Source organism: Nelumbo lutea, chromosome 4 (assembly GCF_056320005.1).
Source record: "Nelumbo lutea isolate HS-2025 chromosome 4, American lotus-T2T, whole genome shotgun sequence".
Taxonomy (NCBI): Eukaryota; Viridiplantae; Streptophyta; class Magnoliopsida; order Proteales; family Nelumbonaceae; genus Nelumbo; species Nelumbo lutea.
The window spans coordinates 83,638,579-83,661,362 of record NC_142687.1 but is presented as its reverse complement, the minus strand read 5'-3'; the positions used below and the strand labels follow the sequence as shown (position 1 = coordinate 83,661,362).

At 36.2% G+C, this 22,784-nt stretch overlaps 1 protein-coding gene across 3 annotated transcripts; it reads left to right on the top strand.

The window, feature by feature from the left end:
- Nucleotides 1-803: 803 nt before the first annotated feature.
- Nucleotides 804-21,679, top strand: LOC148861410 (topless-related protein 2-like). Of its 3 annotated transcripts, none has more exons than XM_088985630.1 (25): nt 804-1,271; nt 1,368-1,547; nt 1,660-1,773; nt 1,937-2,095; nt 2,378-2,552; nt 2,653-2,782; nt 5,643-5,755; nt 5,918-6,053; nt 6,166-6,275; nt 6,674-6,743; nt 6,976-7,049; nt 7,137-7,238; nt 7,329-7,421; nt 12,742-12,869; nt 13,036-13,270; nt 13,345-13,512; nt 14,278-14,373; nt 14,690-14,839; nt 14,919-15,029; nt 15,140-15,319; nt 15,423-15,551; nt 15,630-15,725; nt 20,106-20,288; nt 20,388-20,563; nt 21,247-21,679. In XM_088985630.1, the coding sequence occupies exons 1-25, from the start codon at nt 1,192-1,194 to the stop codon at nt 21,446-21,448; spliced, it is 3,390 nt and encodes a 1,129-aa protein (XP_088841756.1). In that variant the 5' UTR covers nt 804-1,191; the 3' UTR covers nt 21,449-21,679. The 3 variants fall into 3 exon arrangements, with proteins under 3 accessions (XP_088841756.1, XP_088841758.1, XP_088841757.1); XM_088985632.1 differs by lacking the exon at nt 1,660-1,773 and adding an exon at nt 1,774-1,836 and having other exon boundaries at nt 806-1,271; XM_088985631.1 differs by having other exon boundaries at nt 891-1,271; nt 1,660-1,836.
- The last annotated feature ends 1,105 nt before the right edge of the window (nt 21,680-22,784 follow it).

Sequence of the window (22,784 nt, the reverse complement as noted above, 5' to 3'; positions counted from 1 at the left end):
TGCTTGGCTGCTTGCATAGTATGTACCGATATTGTGTATAGAGTTTTTGATTGTAGGAAATCCTTTTGTGAATAGGGCTGTCAATGGTTAGCTCTGATCCGATGGATTCGAATCAATTGAGCCGGTTTTGGTTGCTGATCCATAAGTCGGTTCTGGTTGTAAATCAATTCTATCCAGTCTTAAACCGGCTCATATCCAACCGAGACATATATATTAAATATAAATATTTTTAACATATTTATTATAGATGGATCCATTAGGTCTGACCCATTTGTCTGGAGAACTGATGGGTTCGATTCAAAGTCTAAAATTACTGATCCTATAAGTTTTTTTGGGTATTCCAGACCCTATAAGGTTTGATTCGGTTCTGGTCTTTTGATATTTATGATCAAAGCGGATGCAGTTCTATCCAAACCTGGACAAGACCCGACCCGCTGGCAGCCCATATGTGGAGTTGAAGCGTTCGAGGCAAGATGAAAAACATGGCACACAATTCTCAGTCCCCGCCACTGTCCCCACTGATGTAATTTGAGATGGTAATGTATCGTTACACATCAAGTTAATATATATGGCGATAAATTAATGAGTATTAAATGAGGAAAGCGATACCACGTCAGCTCCCGACAGCGACAGCGGTAGCAATGTGGTGGACGTTATGAAGAATATTCATTAGATTTGAGTTTGTTGTTTCGATTCCGCAAAACCACGCTTTTTTCTCGCTCGTTCGCTTAATCTTATCCAACAGTTGATTTATCAGATAAGTAGACGTACTTATATATGATAAGTCGGTGTGTAAAGGACTCCTGCAAAACGCATCGAAGAAAGTGAGACGAAGTCACTCTTCTCTCTCTCCTTTATCTTTTCTTCTCCTTAGCTTTTGTTTTCTTTTCGCTCCAGCTGAATATGGGAGCTGAAACCCTAGACGATTCTCGGAATACGAGCAACTTTCCTTCTTAAAACTACCAAATTTCGGTTTTTGCTCCTTTTTCCGCGGTCTTCTGTGAATTTTATTTTGCATTTCCGCTTCATTTCCAATGTAGAATTTCATCTCTTCCGCCTGCCTTCTGGATCAAAGCCCTACCTTATAATTGAGGTTTCCATGATATTTATAATCTGAGCATCTCGAAGGATTGTGTTCCCTCTTTTCCTCTTCAATTTGAGCTCCGTTTGTAAGAAGAAAACAAGAAAAAAATGTCGTCTTTAAGCAGAGAGTTGGTATTTCTTATACTGCAATTTCTCGAAGAGGAGAAATTTAAAGACTCTGTACACAAGTAAGCTCAATCTTCATCTTCTGACTTCTTCTCTTCCTCTTTTTCTTATTATCATTCTACACCTCTGTTTCTGGTTGGGTGATGGTTCTGAGGTAGGCTCGAGCAAGAGTCGGGGTTTTTCTTCAACATTAAATACTTCGAGGAGAAAGCCCAAGCTGGCGAATGGGACGAAGTTGAGAAGTACCTTTCTGGATTTACGAAAGTTGACGACAACAGATACTCCATGAAGATATTCTTCGAGATCAGGAAGCAGAAGTATCTTGAAGCGCTAGATAGGTATGTAATTTTTTTTTGCTTAAATATTTGGTAATTGCCTTTTATTTGAACAATTGTGACTTGTATGATTTTCTTTTTTTTTTTTTACTTTTTTGGTTTATTATTTATTCAGACATGACAGAGCAAAGGCGGTCGAAATATTAGTGAAGGATTTGAAAGTATTTTGCACATTCAACGAGGAATTGTATAAAGAAATCACTCAGCTCTTAACGCTTGATAATTTCAGGTGATTTTATGCTTTTAGGACATCATCAAGAGTTATATAAATGCCGTGGATTCATATTGATTGGTAAAGAATTTACTTGAAAATTTGGTATGCTAACCTCAACTTTTCATCTGGAAGAGACTCATTTTATTTTGTATTTCTGTATCTTATTTGTATTAAACAGGGAAAATGAACAATTGTCCAAGTATGGTGATACTAAATCAGCTCGAAACATAATGCTGATAGAGCTTAAGAAACTGATAGAAGCAAATCCTCTGTTCCGCGATAAGTTGGTTTTTCCCACTCTTAAGACGTCTAGATTGCGTACTTTAATAAACCAAAGGTATAGTTGGTTTTTTTCTGGCAAGTTAACTGGCTTACAACTTTCTGCCTGAGTTCTTTATATCCCTTTCTCGCTGCTTCCGGTTTTTTCTCTTGGAAAAAGAAGTTCTGTTTTGTAGTTAGTTAGTTATGTTGAACTTCGGAAAAAAAAACCTCCTAAAAAGCTGGAAACAATTGTTATAATCCCTAATGTGATATTGTTTCCTATTTCAAATATTATTGAACATTCGGAGTGTCATGATTGTTTGTTTGGTTCCTAAAGTATTGTATCACGGTTATGTAGTTTGAACTGGCAGCACCAACTCTGTAAGAATCCAAGGCCAAACCCAGATATTAAGACCTTATTCACTGACCATACATGTACACCTCCAAATGGGGCTCGTGCTCCTACGCCAGTCACTCTTCCAGTTGCAGCAGTTCCAAAGCCTGTCACATATGCACCCCTTGGGGGACATGGAGTATGATTTTAATTATCCCGGAATTTTTAATTTGTTCAGATGATGTACCTGAGCTTATGGTGTTCTGACAAGTGGATTCTAATGATGTTACTTGATGCAGCCCTTTCCACCCACTGCAGCAGCTCCCAATGCTAATGCTTTGGTAGGCTGGATGGCGAATGCTACTGCTTCATCATCTGTTCAGTCTGCTGTTGTTGCTGCATCATCAATATCTGTACCACCTAACCAAGGTCAGTTCTTTCCTGCAGTTTGACTTGACATTGTGGAAGTTGGTCCAAAAGTTCTAAAAGGGTTATCTGTTTGAGATACATACTTATTCTTTTTTTTTCGTTCCTCATCTATGTTTTACATAACTTAAAGAATATATTTTCTTTGTTGGCCTAGAAATGTTTAAGGAGTGGCTTGGGATTACCCTTCACTACCTTGATCTTAGTTTCTTTTGTTTGTCCAAAAGAGAGATTGCAAAGCAAAAGGATCTCATGTACATGAGCTTTGAGGTTCAGGTATCCAATGAAGGAGAAGTTCCAGTTCCAAAAAGGTTTTGGCCCTTCTACTACCCTATCAGTTCAACCTTTTCTCTTTCTTTGGTGGATTGAAAACTACCAAAAGGCTTTGTTCCTTGCTCCGATCTCATCCATAGAACCCAGCTGAGTAGATTGTTTATCAGTTCATCCACTTTTGTGCACCAAAAAATTCTATTGAAATTAAAACATCTTTACTATTTATATTTTAGCTCTTATATGTAATTTTTCCTAGATTTTAGGCCTTATTATTTATCTTTTTTTTTAAAAGCTATTATTTCTTAAGCAGGCTAATCTAAAATTAAAAGCAATAATAATCTTTAGCCTAAATCTGGGAACAACAGAATGGAAGAAATGTTTACAAACTTATAAGAATAAAAAGAAGAGTGGAGATGTAGATCAAGTTAGCATTATGGATTGAAGACTTCTGGTGCAGCATGAGATTAAAGACAAGTGATGAAGGCTATTTTTAGTGATTATTGATGAAAATTAGAAAGGGGCATTGCTTGGTGTTAGTAAAATCTTGGGCTGGAAAGTGTGAGATTGAGAGTTTGAGTTTGAGTCTGAGGGTGACCACTTTGTGCTAAAAATGCAAAAGGTTACAACTGTACCAGTCTACCCCTCCCAAGACCCTAGATAATGAGGATCAACATTTGGTAGTGGCCTCATTTTTTTATGAAAATTAGATGAAAGTAAATGAATAGTAACTTTTTGTCGGTAAATTTTTTTGAATGATTTATTAATTAAAGAAGTTGTGACAAAGATATAGGAGTTTGGAATTGCATGGGATCGGTTGGCTTGACTTGGTAAACAATGATGTGCTACAAGATCTAAAGACAAAAAACATTGTAGACTCCTGTTGTACAAGAATAAAGGAGAGATTGGGAGTTTTATAAAGCACTAGTAAGTGTGCACGTTTGCATGTGGCAATTCTAGATGATGATAATGATAGTAATAATGTATCCAAAAATTTCTATAAAATTCATGTATTTTTTTATTTTTTGTTATTAATCGGATGCAAATTGCAAAATCCGAATCCGATTATGTAAACACCTCATATTGGGCTACAAATTTTGGGTATCATTGACAAACCTACCTACTTGGTTGAATTCTTCTTTTTGTAATGTTTTATCTTCTTAGTTCTTATTGTATCTTTTTTGTTCATTTATAAAAAAAATGTAAGATTTAAAGAAAGGGAATTGAATGATGTGAGAAATAGTAGTTCAACTTACATTTTAAACCTCACAATTAAATATGAATTAAATTAAAAAAATGGGTATTTTAGTCAAAAGAAGGTTCTACAATCTTATTTATATTTTTATATTTGTGTAGATATAGAATTATAGATGTGTTCAATTTTATCTATAATTTTTTTATTTCTATATGTGTAAAAATAATTCTGTTATGTACACTTATTTTTTGTTTAATATGATAAATATTTGATATTACACATGTGCCCAAATGCTTTTTGTAAAATTTATGTATTTTTTTCATTTATGTGTTTTTATGTTTAATTATTTTGTATTATTTATTTATTTAATTATGACATTAAAGGTTGACACTTTTGATCCAAAAGTTGAACTATTGATCTTCACCAAATAGGAAAATAATTTCATTTTTGGTTAGTTTCAGATTATGTATTTCATTTTCATCATTACTATAAATAATTCTTGTTTATTACACACACATATATATATATATATATATATATATATATATATATATATATTTTAATTTGATTAAATAAAAATATCATAAATTTGTCTACTTTTTCTACTTTTTTGTATTTTTCTATATTTATTTCTATTTAAAAATTTTATTATCTAACTATGATTTCATAGGTTGATCAATTTGATTCTAATGGTTGAATTGGTTAGTCATCACTTGGAGCTTGATAATTGCAATCACCTCCCCTGAACTCTCTGACATAGTTTTAAGTAGACCTCCTTCATTAGAATCTTCTAAAAGAGTCACAAAAACGTCCAAAATATCCATGCAATTATTATTGAGGTTGGTTTCTATAGAAAAAGCAATACACATTTTATAAACAACAAAAAATAGAGAATTTAAAGTTGCAACTTTTCCTTTGAATGATTGATACGAAGGGAAAATTTGGAAAATAAATCAATTTCAGAAAAAGAGATAGGAAGGAAGTGTGCCTGATATTTATCATAACGTTCTAATTTTTCAAGTTGTTCTAATTTGTATTTTTCATTGGTTTAAAAAAGGTAGAAAGTGTGCTTGATATTTATCATAATGTTTTGAATGTTATCTACCCTTCAGTTAGAGATATTGGCTGAGCCTTGTCCCAACTATATGGGGTCAACTACATGAATTCTGTTTCGCCATTCCGTTCTGTTTAGTGCCATCTTCATTGTCAAATTAGAGATATTGCCTGTTCAACATTAATAACAATATGATCCTTTCTGAATTACTGTAATTTATGTGTTTATTTTACATATGTTAGAATCATATAACCCTTGTACAGAGTGTTATCTTCTGTTGGCAACAAATTCAAGTCCTTCTACATGAACATATTATAATTTCATCTAGATTTTCCTTGTAACAGTTTCAATCTTGAAACGTCCAAGAACACCTCCTAATGCTTTAGGAATGGTTGATTGTCAAAATACCGATCATGAACAACTAATGAAACGTCTGCGGGCACAACCCATTGATGAGGTAATTGAGAAGAACTCAGAATTTTCACATCTGCAGTTCTTAGATACTATGCATACCTGTTATGGTTTTAATGATTATGCAATTGAAATTTCTTGTCTTGTTGGTTGTTATGGATTGATGCAGCTGATTGTCATTAATTACTTTCTCTTCTGTTCTATTCAGGTTACATATTCAGCTCCTCTTCAACAAACTTCATGGTCACTGGATGATCTGCCACGGACAGTAGCTTGCACCATTCATCAAGGATCAAATGTCACAAGCATCGATTTCCATCCTTCTCATCAGACATTACTTCTTGGTATTTTATGATCTTCCTTTGTCCCCTGTAAATCTATCTAGAAACTTACTTTATGGTCTAACCAGCACAAAACTTTGATTCTTTTTCCTGACTTGGAATATCTTTTGAATAGTTGGTTCTGGCAATGGTGAAATTACACTATGGGAACTTGGTCTGCGTGAGAGGTTGATCTCGAAGCCGTTCAAGATATGGGAGATGACAAGTTGTTCGTTGCCATTTCAGGTTTTCTTTTCCTCTTTTAGTCGAAGCTTCATTAGAAAGGAAAAAGCAGTGCCTGTTTTTTTTTTTTGTTGAACAACTTGGTTTGTTTTACTCAAGTTCTTATGACTTTAATGTCTTTCTTAAAAAGTGCATTTTCTATTTATTGGTTTTGGTGATCAATGCATGGAAAAAGAATCTAAGAAGCTGGATTATGGTTTTCATATTCGATTTCTTTTTTTAATCTCTCAAGATCCTTAATACTATAGCCTGAGTGCTGACAATCTTAGCCTTAAAATGGAGATAAGCTTGTTGGATTTCATTATGTTCTATATTTGGATTGAATTTTTATCAATATGACGATTTGAGGAAATTAATTGTGTTTATGAAGGAAAAGTGATGAAACCAATATCATTTTGCAGGCTGACATTATGAAAGATTCATCAATATCTATCAGTCGTGTGACGTGGAGCCATGATGGAACCTTGATGGGTAACCCACTCAATATTTTATTAGGTTAAACATTAGGGGGGAGAAAGACATAAATACCCCTCACTGGGGCATAATGACAGATCTGTCTATCTGCTACACTAAAAAGTGTATTTGTTATATAAATGCCCATTAAGCCCAATTAAACCCTTATATCTCAAAAAGTATGATTACTGAGATCATCTATGATCAGGTGCTTCTTACTATTTCTTACAATTTCTTTTTCTTATTACAGGGGCTGCTTTTACCAAACATCTGATTCACCTGTATGCTTATCATGGGCCTAATGACTTGCGCCAACATTTAGAGGTCTGCTATAACTTTCTACTACCTGTCTAATATGTTAAAATAATTTTAAGTGCAGGTTGACCTTTCTCTGCCAATTTTCTGAGGCAGATTGATGCTCATGTTGGTGGTGTAAATGACTTGGCATTTTCTCATCCAAATCCAAACAAACAACTATGTATAGTAACTTGTGGAGATGATAAACTAATAAAGGTGAGAAAAGTAAGGTAGCTCTAATAGTACTTCATTTAAATTTTTATTCTACCTTTATGTTTCCTAAATGAAGGAACACATTTATGGCAGGTATGGGATTTGAATGGGCGAAAGCTTTATAATTTTGAAGGACATGAAGCACCTGTTCATTCTATATGCCCTCACCATAAGGAGAACATTCAGGTATGACAACATCAAATATTATTTGGTTATTACCATTGGATTTTTAAACAAATGAAAGGCAACATGACATGGTATAAAATCTTGGGCACAAAACGATGGGTTGCTTACCACTAGAAACATGGTTAATAACTTGGTATATTTGATCCCCTAGAGTTTGTCAGTTTGTTGTTTGCACAGCTCCCACTTCAAGTTTTAGAATCATATTCTCAGGACATCACATGCATTCAACAATTAGGATTTAATGAGCCTATCCTGTTTACCCACAAAGGACAAAACAAGTTTCAATATTTGTAGAGATCGATTCTCTGAATTCTAGTGCTAGCATAATAATTCAATAAGTAATAACAAATAATAATTTTTTTTATGCTTCTTGACAAGGAAGTAATTTGAAGAATAACGCATCAAATACTTTATAGGATGCAAATGAAAATTTCTCCGGTATGTATGGTTGATGTTTGGTAATTGGTATGTCAATAATACTTGTGTCTTATTGTGTAAGATGGATTGTACATGAAGTAAAAATCAAGATGGGCATATATCTCTAAGGTGTTCCTAGTGGAGTTGGGAACCTAGACTACAGATCACTACAATGAAACTATAGATGGAACAAACCATTTGGAATGGTCTCAACCTATACATATCTATATTAGGAGGATGTGGTAAACTTGGTTACCTAACCGGTGCAGTAAAGGATCCAAAAGCTACTGATCCAAGTCATGCAAGATGGGATCTATGATCCTACACATCAAAAGGAACTACTTGTGGATGAAAACTGCCAAAATTTTTGGAGCAGATTCTAAAATTTGTTTAGAAGTCCTAGATACAGCAAGAGCATATCAGCTAAAATGGGAGGTAAGCACAACTTGAAGCAAAGGAGGAAATATGCCATAGTGTATTTTTCTATGTCAAAAGTCATTATGGCAAAAAACCAATCTTCTCAAGAAAAAGTACAGTAGGATGAAATCTATTGTAGTGTATTTGCCCTTCAGTCAGATTTCTATGAAATTATGGTTTATGGATTGGTCCCACATCTCACCAACACCCTATAAGTGCATAGCATTGATATTCAACACAACCTACTAAGAATATCAAAGGTGACAAATAGCATATACTGGTCAATTCAACTGGAAAGATCCAAACACTTAATTGCACCCTAGGGAGAAATCTCCAGTGGCACCACTGGTAGAAAAGAGAGGAAGTTGGGGTATTCACTCAGAGGATCCAAGATAATCCCAAAATCAATAGTTCCCTGTTGTTGATGTAATAGATTTGGAGAGAGCATAGTGACACTGCCACCTACAAAGGCACCCAAAAACAACCTCCAATGTTTTATCTAACTTTTCTTGATCATCTAGAACTTGGTAACCAATCTTCAATCAATAAATCTAAAAGGCATCCAAATTCAGGCAAAACCATATATTGGTCAACCTCCAAATCATTTTGTAGTTTTCTGATCCTAGTATCCTACAACTGTATGATCTTCACCCAAGATAGAGTTGATTTCATATTAACTTGCTTTTCTAATTTAAGAAGATAGTCAAGTTGTTTGCTGACTTCAAGAACAAGAAACATAGAGAGATTTGGAATATGGTAGAAGAGACTATGGTAGAGAAGAAAAGTGATAATAAGAGCATCAGTTCTAGGTGTCTGCCCTTTCATTCATACATATATTGGTCGTTTCAAATATGTATTATCTTTTGATTAGTCTTGTAGTTTGGTGTTGGAGGTGTTTCCTTGACACCTCCTGGATGTATTCAATTCTTGTTTTTAATAAAGCTTTGTCTTTCAATATTAAAAAAATACTGGTCATAACAAGACAGAAAATGGTAACTTCCCCCCACTGCCACCATGTTTAATGTAGAGAACACTGATGTGGGCCCCACGGCTGTGGTCCCCACTGTGCTCGTATGACAGCATGTGTAACCTTTGTTAGTCATGTCAGTGTTAGTTGGTAGTTATCTTAGACAGCTTGTTATTTCAGTTTTTTATTTGTTTTATTTGCCATGTAAGTATTAAGGGCAGTTCTGTCCTTTCCTACATGTAGTGAACATAACCTATAAATATTAAGGGAGTGGTGGCGGAAAACTCATTCAATCTGTCCCTCCTTTCAAAACCCTTGTGCACTTCTGCTTCTTCTCCTTTCTTCTTCCTCTTCCTTCTATTTTCTCAATCCGAAATCAGTTGGGATTCAAGACTGATTGTAGTCTTGATCGACTACTTGGTATCAGAGCCTATCTAGGGTTTCTCATGTGAGTCTAGTCCAGCCGACCACATGAGAACTATCTAGGGCTGGAATCTTACAAAGGACTGTTCGTTGGCTGATTCTTGGAGGTTACCAGAAAAGTTTAGCAGCTGTTCAAAGACTTGTCGCGGCTTGCAGAGTGTTTTGGTAATCAGGAAGAATCAGAGGAAGTTAGGGTTTAGGCCACGATTGAAGGTAGCGATTAGAACTCTCTGGGTAAGTCTTTATTTTTCCCTTGAGATTGCTGTCAATCAAGATAGGTTGGACCTATCTAGGAGGAGAGCGGCTGAACCCTCCTATTTTCTCTCAGAGGTCATCAATTTTTTAGGGTTTGTCATTAACCCAAGGGCTAGACTTGACTGTGAATTCTCTTGGAAAGTGTGGCTGAGCACTGTTTATGTATGAGGACAAGTGTGAATTCTCTTGGAAAGTGTGAATTCTGGATATTGTGCCCTTGTGGGAGGTAACTTTGTCTCTTGGAGGAGTAAGAAACAAAGCGTTGTTTCCCGCTCTAGCGCCGAAGCTGAATATAGGTCAATGGCTAACGGAGTTGCTGAAATCCTATGGCTGAAATCACTACTTGAAGAGTTGGGTATTGATTATGAGAAGCCCTTGATGCTGTATTGTGATAATCAGGCAGCTATTAATATAGCTCACAATCCGGTGCAGCATGACAGAACTAAGCATATCGAAGTTGATTGACATTTTGTCAGAGAGAGGGTCTCATCACAGGAAGTGTGTCTCCCGTATATCACCTCCAACATAGCTCGCAGATCTTCTCACCAAGGCTGTACCAAGGAAAAAGTTAGAGGCCGACCTATTCAAGTTGGGAATGACAAATATCTATTCCCAACTTGAGGGGGAGTGTAGAGAACACTGATGTGGGCCCCACGGCTGTGGTTCCCACTGTGTATGTGTGGCAGCATGTGTAACCTTTGTTCGTCATGTCAGTGTTAGTTGGTAGTTATCTTAGATAGCTTGTTATTTCAGTCTTTTATTTTTTTTATTTGCCATGTAAGTATTAAAGGCAGTTTTGTCCTTTCCTACATGTAGTGAACATAACCTATAAATATTAAGAGAGTGGCGGCACAAGACTCATTCAATCTGTCCCTCCTTTCAAAACCCTTGTGCACTTCTGCTTTTTCTCCTTTCTTCTTCCTCTTCCTTCTATTTTCTCAATCCGAAACCAGTTGGGATTCAAGACTGATTGTAGTCTTGATTGACTACTCTTAACAAGTAGCCCAATAAAATTTTATAAAAGAACATAAACTAAACAGTACCTTAACTAAACTTGAATATAAAAGTATAAGGTTCTCAATAGGGTTGAAGTGGAGAAACTACTTATCGCTTGCCAATCTCTTGTCCTTTTGTTGCTGGAATTTGGGAATTGTTTTTTGGCCTTTTTGGATGCAGGTGGAACCCCCTTTTTAATTTACATGACATTTTCAACTCCTCATTTTTTTAGTCTGTCACAGAAAAAGGGAAATCATATGGAGATGTACAATTGAAACTATACTTTAGACCATTAGGGATGAGAGGAATGACAGAATTTTTAATGGCCAAGAGTGGTTGAGAAATGCAATCATAGAATCTATCATAATCAGACTATCAGAATGAGTCATTGTGTTAAAACAGTGAGATTATTTAAGCCATTCTCCTTTGAAGGAATTTCAAGAGGATGGTGGTATTGGGTGGTTGAACCCTCTTCAGCCAGAGTTGCGGTTGCTTCTAGGTGGGGGCCAGTATATTTAAGCATGGTTAAATTGAAATTTGATGTCTGCAGTTGAGGCAATCCAGGCCCAGATGGAATTGGAAGAAGCTTTAGGGATTGCAATGGAAATATCATGGCACTGTTCTCAGACGTGATTGGTCAAGCAAACTCCACAAAGTTGAACTAGATTTGGTCTTAGAAGGCTTGAAGATGGCAAGGTCTTAGAATTATATAAACCTGGAAGTGGAAGGAGATACAGTGGTGGCCATCTGGCTCAGAAATGATGGTCTGGACCCTGATTCCATGGCAGTACAGAAATACCATGAAAGAGGTAAGACTGATGGCAGGTAGGGGTGTACAATCGATCGGTTTGGTTCAAACCGAGGACCTAACCGACTATTCGATTTTACCATTTCCTCTAACCGAACCGAACCGATGCTAACCAAATCCGGTTCGGTTGGACCCTGGTTCCACATAAATGACAAGCATTTAATAAGTGCTATTAATGAAAAGTTAAAATGGCCTCAAAAATGGTTTTAATTAATTAATTATTAACTATTATTAATTAAAAGTTAGAATGATCCCAAAGCTCAATGGTTTTAATTAATTAGCTATTATTAATTAAAAGCTAAAATAGGCCCAAAGCCCTATGCCAATGGGGAATTGGCGAATTGACCATTTTCAAAAGTAATTAATGATTCTAATAAACAATTAATAACGAGTCTAGGTTTTAATTAACTATTATTAATTGTTCATTGGTAAATATAATAATTAATTAGCATAAAGTATTAAATAAAACATAAATGTTTAATATACTTAACTAAATAACAGCATTAATTCGGTTTTCGATTCGGTTGAAAATTTCAGTCAAACCGAACTGAAACCAAAAACCGATTAAAAAAAAAACGAACTGAACCGATAGCTGAATTAGCTTATTTGGTTTGGTTTGGTTTTCGGTTTATCAACCGAATTTGAACACCTCTAATGGCAGGGGAACTAGTTAGCTTCAGCTGGATCCACAGATCAGACAATGAGTTGGCTGATGCAATAGAAAAATGAAGGGTTAGTAGAGGATAGTTGTTTTGTTATCAGGTGAGAGAAATTTGGCCTAATCTGGGGGATGCATGGCATCTTTGTGTGTATTCTTCATTCTTTACTCTAAAAGTATCTGTTAACAATTGGAAGAAAAAAACTGGGTTGGAGTGGTAAGGAAAGATCTTGTTTCTTTCTATTTGCCCAAGAGAAAGAAAAACAAAAGGTCTTCTCTATAATGTTTTGTTTATTCTCCCATAAAAAAGTTGTGGCTAACAAAAAAAATGTCTATTATACTTCTAATACTTAACCTATGGTTCTTTTTAAATTTGCAGTTCACTTTCTCAACTGCTATTAATGGGAAAATTAAGGCCTGGTTGTATGACAATGTGGGCTCTAGAGTTGACTATGATGCTCCTGGACATTCTTGCACTACAATGCTTTACAGTGCTGATGGAAATAGGTAGGTGAAATCCAACTTTATGTTGTTGTTATATGTTGGCATATTTTGTGTAAAGAAAAAAGTCAAAAACTGTATTGAATTAAGTGAGTCAGGAACTCTGTTTTGATAATATTCTGACATACAGACACATAAATGATGCATGACTTAAGATCCTTCCATCTCTCAGATTATTCTCTTGTGGAACAAGTAAGGATGGGGACTCTTTTCTGGTTGAATGGAATGAAAGTGAGGGAGCAATAAAAAGGACATATTCTGGGTTTAGAAAGAAGTCAGCTGGGGTTGTTCAGTTTGACACTACACGGAATCACTTCTTGGCAGCTGGTGAAGATAGCCAGATAAAATTTTGGCATATGGACAATGTGAACATTCTCACAACCACAGATGCTGAGGGTGGACTCCCAGTGAGTATTATATTTAAGTTTTTAATGTCTTTGTGTTAAATCAGATCATTGAGTCACTGCTTTGACTATTTCAGAATCTTCCTCGCCTGAAATTCAACAAGGAAGGAAATCTTCTTGCTGTTACCACTGTGGATAATGGTTTCAAGATCCTTGCAAATTCTGATGGTCTCAGATCACTAAGAGCAATTGAAAGCCGATCCTTTGAAGCATTAAAAGCACCCATTGAACCTACTGCAATTAAGGTAGAGATTCTTGTGGTCATTGTCATCATTATCATTTATCATCATCACCATCACCATTCACCAGCACTGCTAACCATATCATCACCATTGCCTAGGGCTGCAAATTGGGCTGGGTTAGCCTGAACCTAACATAAAAAGTCTGTTTTGGGTTGGGTTGAAGTTCAGGTTAGGGTTGAAAAATATGAATCCGGCTTAACTGTTGGTTGAGTTAGGGTTGATGTCGTGGCCAACATGAAACTTGACATGTCTTTATATTTGTATGTATAAATATCATATAATGATATAAATGTGTATGTATGTACACATGCATGTGTGAGTATGTTTTATGTATTTATGTAACTGAGCATCCATTAATGTATATATCTATATATACATATCAACCCAACCATGTCTTTATTTTATATGTATAATATCATATAATGATATAGATATTTATATATGCATGCTTGTGTTTGTGTATACATCAGTGATTTAAAAGGCGTGCCTAGGCGCATTCATATGCGCCTCACCTAGGTCCCAGGTGCAGCACTTTCAAAAAGGTGTGCGCCTGGTGCGCCTTGTGCTTCACCCCAGGCTAAGGTGAGTTAACCTTAATCTGCTAATTTTGAATCTAAGGATTCATGATGATGAGCCCAACCTGGTCCTAACCCATCATGAATTCACGATAACTGTCACCTTCACCATCTTCATCATTGTTTATATGTTATAACCTTATAGGATTTTACTTAGATTCTTACATGATTTTATTTTTCTCTTTCCAATCAGGCTACTACTGCTGCTACAGCTGCAAGCATCAGTCCAAGCATTAGCAAAGTAGAACGCTTGGAGACAAGCTCTCCGAAAAGACCTTCTGCAGTTCTTGTATGTCAGATAGATGGAATGTAAATCTGCAGAGCTATATGATTTTGAGTACTGCTTAACCTGACATACTGGCATATCAGAAGCAGGAAGGGTGCCATGCTCTGATTCCTGAATGTTGGGTCCAGGCATTTCCATCATGAGCACGTCGGGGATTTAGTAGGATTAGTTTCTATTAGAATATCTCCTTGCTTCTTAGGCTAAGATTTTCTTTAGCAGCTCCTACATCTATGGCTAGGCTAAGTTGTTAATTCATCTAGTCAATATTTTTTTTTTATGTGGATGTATCTAATTTTGTTCTTTATTTATTTATTTGTAGAATGGAGTCGATTCTATGGCTAGAAGCATTGAAAAGAGACCTTTGGAAGATTTATCTGACAAAACCAAACCATGGGAACTAACCGAGATCTTGGAACCTGCTCAGTGTCGAGCAGTAAGCCTTGGTGACAGTGCAGATCCTTCCAGCAAGGTGTCTCACTGTTTAGTTTTTCTGAATTTTGTCCTATATAAAACATTTCAGCATTTTTTTTAATAATTGAATGATCCAGGTTGTTCGTCTTCTTTACACAAACTCTGGTGTTGGCATTTTGGCTCTTGGATCAAATGGGATCCAAAGGCTGTGGAAATGGAGCCGCAATGAACAAAATCCCAGTGGCAAGGTAATGATTGACAGAGAATTTAGTTTATTTACTCTTTGTGATTCATGTCGAATATTTACATAAAACTTTTCATTTGAAGAAGAAACATCTGATTCAAGTGAGGGTTAAAGGCCACTGCCAGTGTTGCTCCACAGCATTGGCAACCAAACAGTGGTCTTCTCATGACTAATGATGTCTCAGATGTGACTCTTGAAGAAGCGGTACCATGCATCGCACTTTCAAAGAATGATTCATATGTAATGTCTGCCTGTGGTGGAAAGGTTTCACTTTTCAACATGATGACCTTTAAGGTAACTTGAATTATGCATAAGTTAGGTAATTATGTTTGTGTATTCCCTTCAAACTTTTCAGTGTTGACTGTATTGTTGGGAACTAAAATGCATCTATACACAGGTAATGACAACATTCATGCCACCTCCACCTGCTTCAACCTTCCTAGCCTTTCATCCACAAGACAATAACATAATAGCAATTGGAATGGAGGATTCATCCATCCACATTTACAATGTTAGGGTGGATGAGGTAAATACTTCTATGTGAAGTCTCATCCTGGGATCTTTAGTTCCAGCAGTGGGAGTAACATGTACTACTATTTTTCAGGCGAAAACAAAATTGAAGGGTCATCAGAAACGCATAACTTGTTTAGCCTTTTCCACCTACCTTAACATTCTAGTTTCTTCTGGGTCTGATGCTCAGGTAAGTATTGCTCATGGCTCCCTTGCATATTTTTTTGTCCTGTTGTATATAGTATCTAATCATCTAATTCACGATGGTCTTATTTGAACCTTTTGGCCTATTGCTTTGAACTTCCCTTTCTATTTCTATTCCTTATGGATGGGAAATTGACCTAGCTTCATGTCTATATGGAAATGTGATGTATGACCAAGATTATATGCTTTTATAAGTTCAGTATTTCTCAACTGCTTGAGATTTCATTATTCTGATATAGAATTAGTTAAATGTACTTGATCTGTTAGAGGGCCTCTTTCAACCATATGCTACTCAATCTTGAATTGGAATATGTAGTGGGAAACATTCAGTACACTGTAATGCTAACAGATGATTTATTGAGCCTAGGTATTCTTGATGGAAAATACTGAGGACATGGGTTGAAGTAGTGAGAAATGATTTGAGGGACCATAATTTAACAATGAATATGGCACTGAACAAAGTGGAATGGTGGAACAGGACCCATGTAAGCTGATTCCATGTAGTTGGGGCCATGTTTAGTTGAGTTGAGTTGTGTTGAGGTAGTTTCAATGGAAAATAACACCAGAAAAGTAATCCTGTGCATGTGTATATTGTGTTTGTACTAAGTATACATTTTAAAAGAATTAGATTATTGGCTTAAAAGCAATTTCTTTTTTCAACGTTGAGAATACCCTAAGAATTACAATAACAGACAATCTTACACCATTTCACACTCAAATATTGAAATTATTTTGACGAATGCTTAGACATGGTAATTGCATATATTTCAATGAAATAAAGGTAATTTTTTATGGTATTTTTTTATAAGAAACATTAAACTGAGATATGATGAGTGATCTATTACAAGTTGAAGGGGAAATGAGATCTAGGGGCAGACCAAAAAGGAACTTAGACAGAAGATGTGATCTAAGCACCCATAATTTAACCATGGATATGGCACTGAACAGAACAGAATGGCAAAACAGGATTCAAGTAGCTGACCTCATATAGTTGGGACAAGGATTAGATGATGATGATAATGATGACATTGAAATTGTTTTGATGAATGTCTAGAGATGGTAATGCACACATCATAAGATATTTTGATGGAATAAAGATAATTTATGATGGTATTTTTTTGATAAGAAACACTAAACTGTGATTTTATTGATGCAAAAATGCTGTTGAAGTATAACAACAAAGAAACAGTTATGAAGTACAGAAATTAGCAGTGCTCGCCCACCCCAAAATTCACAAGAAGTGATTTACAAGTTGATCCCCAACAGAGTTGATCTCTTGAGACTCAATTTCTTTCAAGTGAGTCTGCCAGGCTATTAGCTGCTCTGGGTATCTACCTGAATGAGCGCTTCAGGGTAGCAACCAAAGCTCCAGTCTCTTTTAACTAACACTCTGAAGGTTCAAGGGACTTTATCATGAAGCCTTGTCCATTTTATGATCACTTTATAGTCACCTTCAACCTGTACATCTGTCAGGATGTATGAAGCAATGAGCTTTTTGTTAGCATCAATTCATTGGAAGGTTAATGCACTAAAAAACTAGACAGTGGACATACTTGTTCTTCCTCCCTTCTTTATCCCGCCTTAGTTGCGCTAATGCTTGGCAGCCAAGTGGTGTGTGGTATCTATACATTTATGGGATAAATAATTATGTGTTTATGTGTAGGAAAAATTACTTGATTTTGGTGAAGAGTAATATTATTTCTTTCAGATTATAGCATTAAGTGTAAAATAGTTATATTATTTAATATACTGACCTATTATTATAAGGATGATAACGACTTGCATTGTATTATGTTACATGAGTGCACAAGTTCTGCTTAAGTAATTACTTTGTGGAGTCAAAAACAGATAGTAGAGATACTGAAATGGTAGCATGCTTATTACATGTTGCTGAAGAGGGTAGGATTATATCTGATGTAGAATCTCAAGATATCTCTTCTCTTCTGTCCTCCCTCTCTTCTATTTTCCCTACCTCCCTGGCTCGGGATAAGATAATTTGGTGGCCTTCTGCGGATGGTCAGTTTTCCATCAAATCCCTTTTCTGTAATTTGGTGGCAAGGTCAACTAACTCTCCTTCTCCCCATAAAAAGATATGGCTTTCAGCAATCCCTCCTAGGGTCTGTTTTTTGTGTGGGAGGCTTCTTGTGTCAGCTTCAACACTTTTGACATGATCTTGAGGAAGAGGAAGGGGCATCTTTATGTTGCTCCTCACGCTCGTGTTATGTATTTGAAGGGTAGTCATGTGGCCATCTTCTTATAAATTGTGAAACTTGTGCATTGGAACCCATGGTTATGGACCTGAATCCATTAGTATGGAACATTTTCTTTTCCAAGTGAAATCCCCTAGTATATGAAAGAGTGAAAAAGTGCTTTCGTTATTGTGGAATAAGATCGGCCAAATCCTTTGGCAATTTTTCCTGGATACCTTCTACAGCTGCAGCTTCTACTGGGTTCCTCCCAACACTGTGTCTGATTTCGTTATAAAATGGCCAGGTTGTAACTTGAGTAAAAGAGGTTTTCTGTATGGAAGGCTGTCATCCATGCGGTGTGGTGGTGCATTTGGGAGGAATGCAATGGAAGAATCATTGAAGACAAGTGTTCCTCTTTGGAAAAAGTGAGGGTGGTTTTCTGTGCCAACTCCTTGATGAAGGTTACAAAACTTTTTAGAGGCATCTCTATGGGAGATTTAGAAAGAAACCTGGGGCAGGTTTTAAGTTCTTCGTGCTTGGCTACTGTTCAGTGGGCAGGCTAACTCACAGGACCCTTTTCTGAGTAGTCTCCAGTTTGATGGCAGCTGTCTGAGCAGGCTAACTCACAGGGGTCAGGCAGGAATAGGAGGCAGATTCTAACCTCCTCTGGAAATCTGGTTTGGGCCTTCAGTGGGCCCATTGAGGAGGCTGAAGCAATTGAACCTGAGGTGCAGGCTTTGCTGGCGGGTCTGAGGATTGTGATGTCTCTGAATATCTCTTCTGTGGTGGTAGAAGGAGACTCAAAGGTGGTTATCAGTTGGACGCTAAGCCAGCAGGAGGGGCCTTGGAGATACTCTCATCAGTTCAACAAAATCAGGGAAATTCTGTCTTGGGTGCTCTGTACCTTCAGGTGGATCCCTAGAGAGTTGAATACTGTGGCAGATGCTCTAGCTAAGTCTGGGGTGTGCAGGGAATTTTTGTATAGTGACATGATTCCTTTGTAAATGATTGGGAGGATTCTTTTGGTTTTTTTAGCGGTTCTGGTGAGGTGTATCTCTTATACATCTTGTATATCCTTCCCTCTTTTTGTGTCATTTTTGTTAAATGAAAGTTCCCTTTTGTTAGTGAAGTCTCAATGTAATTCTGCAGTTCATGATCCACTTAGCCACATTATGGACCTTACATGGACTCTTTTCCTAATTCCAAGACTCTGAAAGACTCTTAACATCATACCTTAAAAAAGTAAAAAAAAAAAGCATCATACCTTTAGATGAAAAGACTTCAAAACCAGCTAAATTCTTGATGTGAAAAACAAGGTTTGGGTGGAATATTGTAGGGTAGAAAGGGAGAGCATGCTGTAAGAGGGGGTGTGATGGGCCAATTTTTGAGTGTTCTAGACATGAGGTTGCTCCAAAAGGACCTGGAAAATTGGAGGCTCTCCACCAGAAAAAAGAAAACCAACAAATTGAAAGAAGGGGATGGGGGGGTGGGGGGAAGAACATACTGGTAGGAGAAGGATTTGCAATATGAAGGTTATGACTTATGAGAGGACAAGATGAATGTTAACAAAAAAAAATCTTGGATCTGTTAACGAGAAAAAATTGGATTACATTTTCTTTATTACAAGTTTATGCTGCTTAACAGTTTGTTAAGTGGGACTAAAGAAGAAGATGATGCTGATGCATGTGTATATATTTAGTCCTTGTCTTTACATGTGTTCAATATGTTGTGTTCACATATTTATTCTCATTGTCTGTGTGCCTTTTCATGAACTATGCAGTTCATCTTATTAATGAGAGAGGAAAAGGAAAGGAAGAATGAAAAAAGAAAATTACCCTAAACCCTCAACCATTCAAATTGGATTTTAAGCATCATGTGCTGGTCCCTGAGAATGGAAATTCTGTGTTTGCATTTTCCATTTTTCTTTGAAGTTTAATCTTTTTATGTTTTTTTTTTGAAATTTAATCCTTGACCAGATCATGCTCGGATATTTTTACTTATTTAAGTTCCATTTTGTGTTTGTTTGCTATTCTTCAGCATCCCTGGTTTTACATCAATTCATGTTGATTTGCTTTTTTCTTAAAACAATTAAAAATGACACAAAATGATGTATCCTTACATTTGCATGCACAATAAATTTGCTTCCGTTAGTATCAACATAAAGTTGTTCTGTACAGATTTGCTTATGGAACACAGATACATGGGAGAAGCGAAAATCAGTTGCTATCCAACTGCCTGCTGGGAAGGGACCTGGTGGTGACACAAGAGTACAGTTTCATTCTGATCAAATACGGTTGTTGGTATTCCATGAAACACAGCTAGCAACATATGATGCCTCAAAGATGGACCGCGTACGGCAGGTTCAAATATATTCCCCAGAATCTGGTAAAAAAATAATTCGTCTTCATATATATGACTATAAAGTATCAACATCTCTCTTCTGTATTCTACCATTGCAGTGGGTGCCTCAAGGTGCATTGTCTGCATCTATATCCTGTGCAGCATATTCCTGCAATAGCCAACTGGTTTATGCTTCTTTTTCTGATGGTAATATTGGTGTGTTTGATGCCGAAAACCTCAGACTTAGATGCCAGATAGCTCCATCAGCATATCTGCCCCAGGCAGTGTCAAATAGGTACTTCCATCACTCTTATGCCTCATTAGTGCACAGGTTTTATAACCTTTTCATACTTAATCTAGTTCCCGATGGTTCATTTTCCCTCACCATTATTGCACAGGGACCATCTTTCTTCAAGTATAATCATGGTTGACAGAATAATTTTTTTTTTTTTTTACTTTCTCCTTAGTATCGATGTTATCAATCTCTTTGTTGATATTTACCATAGTTATTCCAAAGTCAATTTTGATTGGTTTGTTTTTTTAGAGTTTTTTTTTGTTATTAGTAATTTGATTTGTTTGTTTAATATCATAAAAAATGTCTTGTTTACTTTATCATCCTTCTTTCACTGGTCAGGCTAGAGTGTCTTTCTCCCAACTAGCATACTTTGTATCTCTTGCTATTCATGTTCTATTTGTTCTCTCTTACATTGTCATTTTTTTTTTGTTGTCTTTCAGTTGAGTAAATATACTCCTTTTGGAATGAAATGTCAAAGCCGTAAAAGCACTAATAGTTTAGAAGTTGATGATAGCTCTCAATCTGTTCTCTACCCTTGAGACCTATCATGGTTGACCTTGCAATTTTTTCTTTGTTGAACTACATCGCCTCACATTATATTTCTGTGGAATTATATCTTCACCTTTAGCACCATTTTTTTGGTGAAACTTCACCTTCAATACCTGTAAATTCTTTTTTTGTAGCGATCATGCTGTGTATCCACTTGTTGTTGCGGCACACCCACAGGAGCCAAATCAATTGGCCATTGGGTTGACAGATGGTTCTGTTAAGGTGATAGAACCCTCAGAGTCTGAGGGGAAGTGGGGAGTGGCAGCACCTATTGATGATGGGATACCCAATGGCAGGACAGCAGCAGGATCAACCACCAGCAATCAGGCACCTTAGCAGCTCCAAAGATTAATGCTCATGTATGTTACCCAAATTCCTTTTTAGGCATTGTACAGTAGTTTCTCCCTGTACTTAAATATGTACCTCAAAGATAATCATAGAAATCATTAAAGCAAGATAAATCCTCCATATTATATCTATTTTTTTCCTTGCATACTGTATGTTTTTTCTGCTCTATCAAACATCTTTTCAAAACAACTTTTATTTAACCACCAAGTTTTGTTATCACTTATGATTTCATATGAAAGTATGTTGCATGGTCTTGATAATCAGTGGAAAAGGGTGAAGCTACTATATGTACCCCAAAAATCTTGAATCTGGAAACTATGTAAAACAGCAGAAAATAATGAATCAAAATCTTCTTCTGGTTGGGTTAATTGTATTGCTGAATGATTGATATTTTTATTCAGTCTGAATGAGGATTTTGTAACTTTATTTTAAACTATATACTGTTGCTATAGAAAGTTTGATCCACTTCTCAACAAGTCAACCTGTTAATAAAATAAGCAATAAACCAGGGTTAAGCTTGATTCCAATTGGTTGTTGAAATTTTGAGCCACATAGTTACATATTGAGTGCAATGACAAAAAACCTTGGGCTGACAAGTTGAGAACATGTGTTGACAGAGATTGGCCACTTGGTATGAAAAAAAATGCCAGAGGTATGCATCTCTCCTAAGACCTCAGATAACAGGGACAACATTAGGTAATAGTCCTTTTATATGTTAGGTGAAACCAATTATTGTGTCGCACAAACAAAATTAAGTCCTTGATGGGTTAAGACTTGAAATTTTAGTTTAATTTCCTATTTCATTATACTGAAAAACTTAACATTGACTAATAGTCAGTGAAAAGAGAAAGGAAAGGGAATCTTTTGATGTTCTTCACATTTGCATACAAATGGATGTATAATGTCATAATGCGTATGCATTAATCTTACTTTACATTTTCTCTCATTATTTGAGAAATCATGGTCTTGGATTAATTTATCTTTTTTGGATAACTAGAGACCATGTTCAAAGTATCAATGTGTATTGTACCTGTACCATATCGTATGATATGTATTGTTTTTCAGGGTCACCAAAACTCTATATAGTAGGATATAAAGGTTTTCTTAGAACCCCTCCCAACATATTTATCTTTGAAATACTTAGTTTTTTGGTGTAAAGAAGATTCATTACGGAAGCAAACAAACTCCCGACGGGAATACACCCAGCATACAGAAAACACAGAAACAAACAGCAGAAAGAAAAACACCTACTCACTACTAAAACAAAATAACAGAAACCAAGCTAGGGAGCATCTCCCAACTCAACAGAAGAACGATCAGCATC